The sequence below is a fragment of the Pecten maximus genome, chromosome 12, assembly GCF_902652985.1.
Source record: "Pecten maximus chromosome 12, xPecMax1.1, whole genome shotgun sequence".
Classification (NCBI taxonomy): domain Eukaryota; kingdom Metazoa; phylum Mollusca; class Bivalvia; order Pectinida; family Pectinidae; genus Pecten; species Pecten maximus.
Window position 1 is genome coordinate 12,494,532 of NC_047026.1, and position 12,946 is coordinate 12,507,477.

The 12,946-nt window shown below is 34.0% G+C and overlaps 1 protein-coding gene across 1 annotated transcript; it reads left to right on the forward strand.

Moving 5' to 3' along the window:
* Nucleotides 1-1,268: 1,268 nt before the first annotated feature.
* On the forward strand, nucleotides 1,269-6,672 carry LOC117339499 (transcription factor IIIB 50 kDa subunit-like). The gene is made up of 2 exons (XM_033901134.1): nucleotides 1,269-1,340; nucleotides 4,505-6,672. Exon 2 carries the CDS (start codon nucleotides 4,509-4,511, stop codon nucleotides 5,745-5,747), a length of 1,239 nt encoding a protein of 412 aa, XP_033757025.1. The 5' UTR covers nucleotides 1,269-1,340; nucleotides 4,505-4,508; the 3' UTR covers nucleotides 5,748-6,672.
* Nucleotides 6,673-12,946: the final 6,274 nt, after the last annotated feature.

Consider the following 12,946-nt stretch of genomic DNA (forward strand, 5'->3'; position numbering starts at 1 on the left):
GTTTGTTAATTTTCTTTTCATTTCTCCGTCTTAGAAATAGCTCTACTGATTTCTTTTTTTGTTACAACACACGAAAAAAAAAAATCCTGTATAATTTTTTGTGTAATATACATCATCATGATAAATATACTTTTGAACAATATCACTTATTTAGTATAACCAGTACCTTAATTAATACTCTAAGTTTAATAAACAAGTACAAATGCAATGCGTTAAGTATTAGAAACAAAGAAAGAAAGATACACATGTATATATATGTAAAATACGTGTATCTCAAGTTGAATACAGACAATTAAATCAATCAACTTTATTGTTATTTCATATCATCCAAACAATAGGATTAATAACAAACAACGATATAACAAAACATATACCAACTATAACAATTTAAACAGCCATGCGCTAAAATGTTATATATATACAGTCTGTGTATTCTGCAGGCATGTCTTCCTCAATATCCATTTGCCATTTTACTAGAAAGGCCCAAGTGCCCTGCAAAAGCCGGGAATTTATTTAACGACAACATCAGTATAAGACTATCAAAGTTACTCAATGCTGAGCTTATATTTATATTTGCCTATACATTTAACTGTCGACCTTACTGAATAATTCATCTGACATTTAAAGATTAAAACGAACTCCATTTTCTAAGGTATTTAATCTACTGTAGCTGTGGTTGTCGAGGAATCTTTTTCAGTCCAACCAACGTGACACTCTAACCTCCAAGTTAATACGGTTGCTTAGTCTTATATTTCCTCCTGGCGTTTTTATTAGGAGAAAATGTCTATATGTTAATGATTGCGTGCTAGATATTGGAAGTTGTTGGATAATGGCAAAGGAAAGTAATTCTGATAAAAAATATGCCGGCCAATATGACTAGATCTATATGAAAATATTATTTTATGATAATATATGAGATTTTAAAAGACATGTACATGTACATTTTTTGTACGTACAAAATGTACCTGTATAGACGTATATTTACATGTACATGTATAGAGTATACTGTAAATAAGATGGAAATGCTGTGCATCTGTAGAATCTACAGTAGATTTTACTGTACGAATCCGTGATAAAACTTACAAGCTATCTGGTTTAGTAACATGTCATATGCTTTGCATAATCAATAACATGTGTTGTAGTGTTTCGTTAGGTGCTGGATCAATATTGCTTCATGACAATGAAAATAAAGGGAAGTAACTCAAATTAGAATGCGAATGTAGCCTAAATAATCCAGTCGCTGTTATATATATCTAAACACGATGCAACGTAAATCAGTAGCGTCATAGTCAAAACGAAAGTGGAACGTTTGGCGTGCCAAAAAGTGTCAACCAAGAAAGGTAATAGAATATCAATAATTCCAGAACAACATTATAGCTAGACCTATAGATAGATTCCTTAAAATTGTAATAATTAGTTTTAACAATAGATAAAAACTAGTAAAATGTTGTTTGAAAAAAAAATTCCAACGAGAATGTCGAGATGTAGATTCTAGCCAATCTAGGTCTAGATTTAGCTGAAATGTTGTACATTGTAGCTCAAGACGATGGCGAGAATAGATCTAGTCTAGGTTCGTTTTTCCTTCAACCTTTTTTTAGTGGAAAACACACAATTTATATTGAAAAAACAATGTTATTTCTGTAAAATTTACATATGAAAATTTCGTGCTGTTTGTCACATACTGAGCTGTCAAACGTGCACCATACAGTTGAGTGTTAGGTTACACCCAAGTGCACTCCGAGTGCACTCCGTTTGGTAAACTTGGAGTGCACTCCAAGTTGACTCGGAGTCTACCTGGAGTCCTCTAAGACACCATGTCTATAATCAGACTATATCATACAGTGTATATTATATATTAATACTTTGATGCTCTTAATATTATTCATATATAGATAAGTAGATTTTTTACAAATTACTTTTGTGATATTACCGGTAACATTTGTTTAGTCTACTAGAAATATTTATTTTTATTAAGATCCATAAAAGACAGTTACAGTTGAGTGTATAGACTAAAGGTTACACAAATTAAAGTACGCTCCGAAATGAAGTCATTCTATACTGAAATTAGAAAGTAAAAATAAGCTGTTTCTTATTACATTGTAACCTGTCTAAACCGTAAGTCATTGAGACCAAACGTATTGGCTGGTTTATGCAGGTGTCTGGTATGTAGAGGTACTACGTTGAATGATATAAGTTCAGAAAAAAATTAATGCAGATCAAATTAAGAAATGATGCAGTTCTTATCTTGTTATATTCAAAAATATAAAGACATGATTGCTTTAAAAAATTAATTGTAAAGAAAGAGATTAAAGTAAAAAAAAAAAAATTCAGTGTAATTCCAAATGGTATATAATAAATGTAAATTCACCATTTCCTAAAACCAACCTATAGCCTTATATACCCGTAATTAGTACACATTGTTCTCGTCCAGGGAATAGGATTATAGAGCCTGAGGTACAATTTGCCTCTGGGCAGTTGGACACGGCAACCACAAACCTACATGTATGTACCATTTACCTGTAAAACTGACCTGTTGGAACTACATGTACTACATCGTTTTCTATTCCCATTCAGTCAATATCTATCATATGTATCACTCATACATTTTATGTAGCAGATACAGGTCATGAATGTACAATGGTTGTTCAAGCCAATTATAAAATCAAAAAGTTAAATGTTCAAACTTTAAAAAAAAAATGACATAAGGCCAGCTGCAGTTGGTGTATGGAATGTTTGATAAGTATTTACTTAACTCAAACATGAAAATTATATTAATATATCGTGATTTACATGGTGTGTTCTAATACTCTATACATACTTACATTTTAATATCAAAGACATAAAAAGTAATAGTACCAGTTGGAAATGAAATATCTTTTTTCAAATATTTTTTTTATAATAATGACTTATAACTGTTGAAATAATACTGTAATAGGAATGGACAATCATATCATTTCAATAGTGTCAGATATAGCCAGTCACAAGTCTGTACCTATATTGTATAATGACCTTGGTATAGGTCATGATCAGCCTGGGTTTCTTCTAGCTGCGGCCGACACCATATATATTGGTGTCAGGGCCAGAGGAAACTCAGGCTAGGTAAAGGTAAGGTGTGATGACCAGTTTCCATCTTAGAAAATTAAGGGGGTCTTTATGTAGTTAGATGACCGTGTGTACACCTGTCCAGATCTTCACACCTTATGAGGTAAACATGGAGGAAGGGGTCATTATTGGGGTCAGTGTAAGTCTGTCTTTTCTCCACACCCCTGTAATCACGCTTGATATACAGGTAAATATTAACCTGGAAGTTGGGGGAGATTGTATCTTACATAAAATAACTCCATGTATGACCAGGATTTAATGAGGCAGGTATAACAAAAAATAGTTGGTTTACCAAATGGAAATTTAAGTCTGATGTTAAACTGTAAATCAATATTAGACATTGGATCCGGAATATGCTATCAAAGTGATAAAAAGAACTTTCTTTTGTATTGTATGTTAAGATAAATATAAACTGTTGGAAGTAAAGTATTTGAATGATTAAAACAACAGTACTTTGAGTACAAGATATTTCCGGTACACAATCAAACACTACATTTTGAGAGACTACAAACAACTTGCCAAATACATTTTTGTTTAATACCGATTTCTATTCATTTATGTGGCTTGTTAAAACTCTTAAAATCAAAGGAATGCTATCATACATTTTTCAACGAAGTGCCAGATCTATTCATTTGATATAGGGTTTACTAATAGAAAAAATCAATTATATTAGATGCTGTTAATAATCCAACTAAAAATGAACCTACAAAATAATAAGATGATATATACAAAGATAAAACAGTAACACATATCTTATTGTTACATGTTTAAGGAATCTAAATGTATAGGAGTATACATCTATCTATAAACATCATGTATATATGTACTTGGTTACAGGTACATGTGATACATGTGGACCCAAGTAGGATTGGAGCCTGATAGGACTCCAGGTAAACTTGGAGTGCCCATCCGAGTGCACTCCACGTTTACCTGGAGTCCAAATGGAGTGCACTCCAAGTCCAAACGGAGCGCACTCGGAGTGCAGTTTGTGTAACCTTTAGTCTACACTCAACTGTATCTAAGTACAGAAATTAAAATATTAATAACATTTTAGGGCAGCGAAGTACAGGGGTATGTCTAGTCTTATATACATATATATGTATGAAAAATGGCAAGGGATATGACATACGAGTCAAAAAGTTGTCTTCCTTCGTCATTTGTGTTGCTACATTATTATGTAAGTTATATAATATAAAGGCACATGTACATATATTTCTGGCTATATTCTGAAATATAAGACTAGATATGCCTCTGTAATACAGCTGTTTGCATAACATAATTTGAACAACTTTTTTTAAAGAAAATACTCATCTAATCTATTTTTTTCTTGTAATGAATGATTGTACACAGCCTCTATATCTACTGAACAAATTAACATAACGGACATGTTTTTCTGTTATAGAATTATGTCTGCCAAGAAGTGCACAGTATGTGGGGAAAGTTCAATAATCCAGGAGGAAGAGGGCGCTGTCTGTATGAATTGTGGAACTGTCCATTCAGAGCTGCAGACATTTGTATCAGACAGTTACATTGGTTGCCAGAACCCAGTTTTCACACAGTCTCAGCTTCCATTGCATGCATGGCATCTAAAGGGAAAACGAGAACAACCTACAATGAAAAGATGCCGAGCTAAATTGCAAAGTTTATGTGTAAAGTTATCGTTTGGACCTGAAATGATTGAAGCAGCAAATTCTTTGCTCCTGCAAGCAACACAATACAAAGAATTTAAATGCATGTATACATACAACAAAATTTTGCTGAGCCATTGCTGCGTTTACATAACAGGACGTCAGTTCAACTTTCCCATCACGATCAAGGAATTCTGTTTTCTGACACGACAGTCAGTATCAGATGTAGCAAAACTTCATCAAAGATTAATTTCTAAATTGCATATTGACATTCAGTATCAAAGTATAGCATCTCTCATGGCTTATCATTTATCTGATTCAGTATTCAACAGAGAATGCTTAGACATGGTGAAGGATATTTTGAAATTATATGAACGAAAACGGACATCCAGCAGCCCTCATAGAGATGTTACACTTGGACTAGCTGCTTATCTTGCCTGGGGTTCCATGAATTTGGTTGAATACAGCAATTGTAGGATAAAACAATTTGCCAAAAAGCACAAGTTCATCTTCACCCCAGTCTGGGGAGTTCGTTTGAAAGAACTTAATGAAATTCTGACTGATGTTGGGAGTCGTCTCCCTTGGATTTCAAACACTTCAACCAAACATTTTGTTGTGAAGCATTTGAAAGATATTCTACAGTTTCAGAATAGTCTACTGTTGAAAGAAATGATGGAAAGTGACAGTGAAGAAGAGGATGAGAAAACTGATAGTGATTGCACAAGTGAAGACAAATGTGAAAGTATGGATGAGAAAGATGAATGTGAAAAGGACAAAGATCAAAATGGCCAGGAATGCATGTACATGATTGAAGTTCCTGATAATGATAGTTCCAATGGCCTAGCAGGAAATGAAAATCTAAACGTTGTTCAGACCACACTGAACCAGGATGAATCAGTTTGTGTTGAACTTGAACCAGCCACTCCCAAAATTCCAAACTGCTCGGACTTTGCGGGCAAAACTTTTGTGTATCACAGTACATTTAGAGTGATAACTGCAGATTTGCCCACAAAATGAAGAAATTGAATATTGCTTAATCTTTCTCTTGAATGATAGACATGTTCAATGGTAATTTTTCACTTGACAAGAATATCAAAACATTTAAGTCATATTGATCCGATAAGTTTGGAAAGAGGAGATAGTCCTTGAAATTCCAGGGATTGCCTGCATTTTGAAATTGGAAGGATATGTGTAAGCAAAGTAAATTGTAAAAACAATTTTTATTTTAAGCCTATAGTTCATTTCTTATCTGCCTTATTTTTTTTTCAAAAAATTTAAATAACATTTCGATGAGATTTTTGAGATTTTTTATATCCCTACTTTTGTTGAAAATCTCATTGAGGAATCTGAGGGTTAACACTTTCCCTCGGAATGTCAGTAATAATAATCATTGATGTCACTGACTAGGCTTTAAATAAAATTGATACATAAGTAAGGTGACTACAAACCTAAAGTTTTAAATTCACCAATGAAATGATTTATAGTTTGATATAAATTTCATAAATGTAATATATGTATGTATACACAGCTACTAATTGGTAAACATGATTTTAACTGTTTATGTAAAAAAATGTTTGATGTTTCTATCATTATTACTCTCAGAAGGTGGCCGAGTGGTTAAGGTGTCCCGACACTTTAACACTAGCCCTCCACCTCTGGGTTTTGAGTTCGAAACCTACATGGGGCAGTTGCCAGGTACTGACTATAGGCCAGTGGTTTTTCTCCGGGTACTCCAGCTTTCCTCCACCTCCAAACCTGGCGCGTCCTTAAATGACCCTGGCTGTTAATAGGACTTTAAACAAAATAAACCAAACCAAAATCCTCTCAGAAATTAATGATTATATTTATTTGCTATTAATTATTGTTTCTCCTGTTTTAAGGACATATTGTTTCTAATTATCTTCAATTAAAAGAGTTTCACAATGGATTTGATGAAATTATATATACAGTGTACTTGTTCAGTGATCAATCTACATTTGTAAGTCCAGTGTCTGGTATGTACTCCAGAGAGTTTTGCTGGGAGTGGACTCACTTAATTTTTGGAATAACTCAAATTTAATATTGTGGGATTCATTGTTTGTAGCAAAACTGTTGAAAAGGACTCATGCAAAAATGAATTGTATTTACAAGGGAATAAGTCAGTTGATTGTCTTACGTAATGACATAATAATAAATGTGGTGATGAAAATTTGGTAAAAAGTTAATACAAGAAGAAACTGTTCTGGACAAATATTTGCAAATTTCTTAAAATATTCTCAATCGATCTTTATCATAGCAGTTTATATAAAAACAATTAATACTTCGTTTTTTCCTTTAACTTTTTAGTGAAATATAAATAATATATATTGAAAAAAACCATGTTATTTCTATTTGAATAGATAAATATCTAAATGTCTTAGTATGAAATACTACCTGACAGTGGTACAGTCTAGGGCAATGTGACATATCCTGTATTCACCGCAATTAGTACCCCTCCCTCTGAAAGTGCCCCTCTCCTTTCTAGGGGAGAAATCAAAATTATGTAAATGCTTACACTTGCCACTTACTTATTAGAAGCAGTATAATAAACACATATTATTGAATATTGAAAATTATCGAAAAGCCATACTCATGGATTTTGAGTAATAAACTCAATTTTACTCTACATGTCAATATTGTAAAAAAAATATGAATTTGGGGAAATTTGAAAATTCATTAAAAAAATTGAATCCAAATGAAATATTTTGTCATATCAAATTGATATCAGTATTAATTTATTGATTAAATTATTTGAAATTGATATGGAATTTGATTCTGTCTTTTCATTGTCATAATTATATATCAACTATAGAAATATATTGAAGTATGATTTGATATTAAATGATAATTATGTTTTTTGAATGAAGGCAGACATTGTATTAGTACCAGTTTATTCTAATAATAATATTTTTTTGTCTGGGCCATAAGTTTTGAACTGTTGAAGATATATATATATGTTAATGAAATTTTGAGGATACTTGCACCTACCTTAAGCGGATGTGTAATTCATTACTGTTAGTTCATTCTAACCTTGCAAACCTTATGTTTAAAGGTCCAATAAGATAATTTTTACAGGAAGTTTCTGCCAGGGCTATACATTCTAAATCATTCAAGATACATGTTGGTGAAACTTCTACCAAGTTTGTTCAAATGAGTGACCTCTTTAAACAACTTCTACTCATTAACCAAGAGGCCCAGGGAATTGATACTGGGCATGTAGCATGCTGGGGTGAAGTGCTTCCGAGTTTGTAAAAATGAATGACCTTGACTGACATTCAAGGTCACATGGATCAAGTAGGCTAATAATCTTCAAATGACTTCTTCTCAATAACAAATAGCTCCAGGGACTTGATATTAGATGTGTAGCATGCTTGGGTGAAGGGCTACCAAGATTGTTCAAATGAATGACCTTAACCTATATTCAAGGTCAAATGGGTAAAATAGGCTAAAATCTTTTAACAACTTCTTAATAACCAAGAGGCCCAGAGAGTAGGGACTTGATATTTGGCCTGTAGTATGCTGGGGTGAATGGCTATCGAGTTAGTAGAAGTGAATGGCCTTGACCTACATTCAAGGTCACATGGATCAAGTAGGCTAATAATCTTAAAATGACTTCTTCTCAATAACAAATAGCTCCAGGGACTTGATATTAGATGTGTAGCATGCTTGGGTGAAGGGCTACCAAGATTGTTCAAATGAATGACCTTAACCTATATTCAAGGTCAAATGGGTAAAATAGGCTAAAATCTTTTAACAACTTCTTAATAACCAAGAGGCCCAGAGAGTAGGGACTTGATATTTGGCCTGTAGTATGCTGGGGTGAATGGCTATCGAGTTAGTAGAAGTGAATGGCCTTGACCTACATTCAAGGTCACATGGATCAAGTAGGCTAATAATCTTAAAATGACTTCTTCTCAATAACAAATAGCTCCAGGGACTTGATATTAGATGTGTAGCATGCTTGGGTGAAGGGCTACCAAGATTGTTCAAATGAATGACCTAAACCTATATTCAAGGTCAAATGGGTAAAATAGGCTAAAATCTTTTAACAACTTCTTAATAACCAAGAGGCCCAGAGAGTAGGGACTTGATATTTGGCCTGTAGTATGCTGAGGTGAATGGCTATCGAGTTAGTAGAAGTGAATGGCCTTGACCTACATTCAAGGTCACATGGATCAAGTAGTCTAAAATCTTCAAATGACTTTTCAATAACCAAGATGACAAGGGATTTGATAATGGGCCGGTAGCATGCTCGGGTGATGGGAAACCAAGTTTGTTCAAACGAATGACCTACAGTAAAGGTCACTGGGTTCAAATAGGCTTAAATCTTAAAACAATGACTTCTTGATACCCAAGAGACTCTATTATGTGATATTAGGCCAATAGTATGCTGGACTGAAGGACTAGAAAATTCATTGACATGAATACACCTAGCCTACTCTGATATTTGAATAAAGTGGTAATCAGCTAAGTATTTGCAGAAATGACATAGATAAACTTCAAAGTTGCTGTAGAGCAAGGTGAGAGATACAGGCCTATTGGGCCTCTTGTTGCATCTTTCTGATCGCGCACCAAGAAATGATCCTTTATTTACTAGCTTTAGTAGTATGATGTACTTAAGATAGTCAGATGACCGTTAAGGCCCGTTGGACCTCTTGTTTCAATAATTCTTGTACAGGCTTTTTAACCTTTTAGAACATGTATACCTTAATTAACCACTGACGAAGAACAAAGAAATATCATTGGATCATTCGGACCTTGAACTCGAGGTCAAAGACAAAATGCTTTGATCTTTATCCTTGAGGTCAAGGTCAAGTAAGTGCAAATTTTGTCAATGCCATAACTCCTTAACAAAACATGTGGTCTACATTGTGCTTGAATTATCTGAGGTCAATGTGAAATGCACTACCGTATGGTTACTTTGGCGATTAATTCAGGGTCAAAAGCCAAAGCTCACATTTTTCTAATGATTTCTTATCTAGCAATAAGATTCAACCTTCAAATATATTCTAATGAAAGCTGCTATATATCTTTATCAACCCCTGACAGTGTGGCCTTGAACTAAAATAAAATCCACGATATTAAGGGAGAAGGGGAGACATTTATTTTTGTTCACAAAAAACATAACAGTTAATATAAAGAACGGCAGCCATTGTTAAAAGACACCATTTATGGAAGACACAAAGCAGTCTATAAGGCAGATGAGAATAAAAGAGGAGTCGAGTATAGAGGCAACCTTGTGTTGAAACTTGTTTACCATCATTGACCTAGACGCTCATCTATTCCTATAAACACACATCACCTTTTTTCAGGAACAGAGGATGGATGTGCAATTGAAACATAAAAAGTTCCCCACCTCACTGATCTGCTAATATAATCTCCAGTGTGTTAAGCATAGAGTCTAGATTAATTTTGCTGCATAAAAGTTTAAGAATAAAGAACAATATGATTTTATGAAGTGCATTTATTTCATGGGACAATGATGATACGATGAATAGGTTTCACAACTTACAATTTATTACTGTTTTTATGATGACGATGTTTCTGTTTTAATGATGATGTGGACTATTCAAATCACCCTACGTCTGTGATTTGTGTGTGATCCGTTCACGAAAAATCCCTGTTATAGGAATATTTCTCAAGCTTCACATATAAGTTTCACCGGAGAAAAGAAAAGAATGGAAAGTAGAGAAAAGATTTTAAAGGATTTGATAATGGGCCGGTAGCATGCTCGGGTGATGGGAAACCAAGTTTGTTCAAACGAATTGACCTACACTAAAGGTCACTGGGTTCAAATAGGCTTAAATCTTAAAACAATGACTTCTTGATACCCAAGAGACTCTATTATGTGATATTAGGCCAATAGTATGCTGGACTGAAGGACTAGAAAATTCATTGACATGAATACACCTAGCCTACTCTGATATTTGAATAAAGTGGTAATCAGCTAAGTATTTGCAGAAATGAAATAGATAAACTTCAAAGTTGCTGTAGAGCAAGGTGAGAGATACAGGCCTATTGGGCCTCTTGTTGCATCTTTCTGATCGCGCACCAAGAAATGATCCTTTATTTACTAGCTTTAGTAGTATGATGTACTTAAGATAGTCAGATGACCCTTAAGGCCCGTTGGACCTCTTGTTTCAATAATTCTTGTACAGGCTTTTTAACCTTTTAGAACATGTATACCTTAATTAACCACTGACGAAGAACAAAGAAATATCATTGGATCATTCGGACCTTGAACTCGAGGTCAAAGACATAATGCTTTGATCTTTATCCTTGAGGTCAAGGTCAAGTAAGTGCAATTTTTGTCAATGCCATAACTCCTTAACAAAACTTGTGGTCTACATTGTGCTTGAATTATCTGAGGTCAATGTGAAATGCACTACCGTATGGTTACTTTGGCGATTAATTCAGGGTCAAAAGCCAAAGCTCACATTTTTCTAATGATTTCTTATCTAGCAATAAGATTCAACCTTCAAATATATTCTAATGAAAGCTGCTATATATCTTTATCAACCCCTGACAGTGTGGCCTTGAACTAAAATAAAATCCACGATATTAAGGGAGAAGGGGAGACATTTATTTTTGTTCACAAAAAACATAACAGTTAATATAAAGAACGGCAGCCATTGTTAAAAGACACCATTTATGGAAGACACAAAGCAGTCTATAAGGCAGATGAGAATAAAAGAGGAGTCGAGTATAGAGGCAACCTTGTGTTGAAACTTGTTTACCATCATTGACCTAGACGCTCATCTATTCCTATAAACACACATCACCTTTTTTCAGGAACAGAGGATGGATGTGCAATTGAAACATAAAAAGTTCCCCACCTCACTGATCTGCTAATATAATCTCCAGTGTGTTAAGCATAGAGTCTAGATTAATTTTGCTGCATAAAAGTTTAAGAATAAAGAACAATATGATTTTATGAAGTGCATTTATTTCATGGGACAATGATGATACGATGAATAGGTTTCACAACTTACAATTTATTACTGTTTTTATGATGACGATGTTTCTGTTTTAATGATGATGTGGACTATTCAAATCACCCTACGTCTGTGATTTGTGTGTGATCCGTTCACGAAAAATCCCTGTTATAGGAATATTTCTCAAGCTTCACATATAAGTTTCACCGGAGAAAAGAAAAGAATGGAAAGTAGAGAAAAGATTTTAAAGGATTTGATAATGGGCCGGTAGCATGCTCGGGTGATGGGAAACCAAGTTTGTTCAAACGAATTGACCTACACTAAAGGTCACTGGGTTCAAATAGGCTTAAATCTTAAAACAATGACTTCTTGATACCCAAGAGACTCTATTATGTGATATTAGGCCAATAGTATGCTGGACTGAAGGACTAGAAAATTCATTGACATGAATACACCTAGCCTACTCTGATATTTGAATAAAGTGGTAATCAGCTAAGTATTTGCAGAAATGAAATAGATAAACTTCAAAGTTGCTGTAGAGCAAGGTGAGAGATACAGGCCTATTGGGCCTCTTGTTGCATCTTTCTGATCGCGCACCAAGAAATGATCCTTTATTTACTAGCTTTAGTAGTATGATGTACTTAAGATAGTCAGATGACCGTTAAGGCCCGTTGGACCTCTTGTTTCAATAATTCTTGTACAGGCTTTTTAACCTTTTAGAACATGTATACCTTAATTAACCACTGACGAAGAACAAAGAAATATCATTGGATCATTCGGACCTTGAACTCGAGGTCAAAGACATAATGCTTTGATCTTTATCCTTGAGGTCAAGGTCAAGTAAGTGCAATTTTTGTCAATGCCATAACTCCTTAACAAAACTTGTGGTCTACATTGTGCTTGAATTATCTGAGGTCAATGTGAAATGCACTACCGTATGGTTACTTTGGCGATTAATTCAGGGTCAAAAGCCAAAGCTCACATTTTTCTAATGATTTCTTATCTAGCAATAAGATTCAACCTTCAAATATATTCTAATGAAAGCTGCTATATATCTTTATCAACCCCTGACAGTGTGGCCTTGAACTAAAATAAAATCCACGATATTAAGGGAGAAGGGGAGACATTTATTTTTGTTCACAAAAAACATAACAGTTAATATAAAGAACGGTAGCCATTGTTAAAAGACACCATTTATGGAAGACACAAAGCAGTCTATAAGGCAGATGAGAATAAAAGAGGAGTCGAGTATAGAGGCAACCT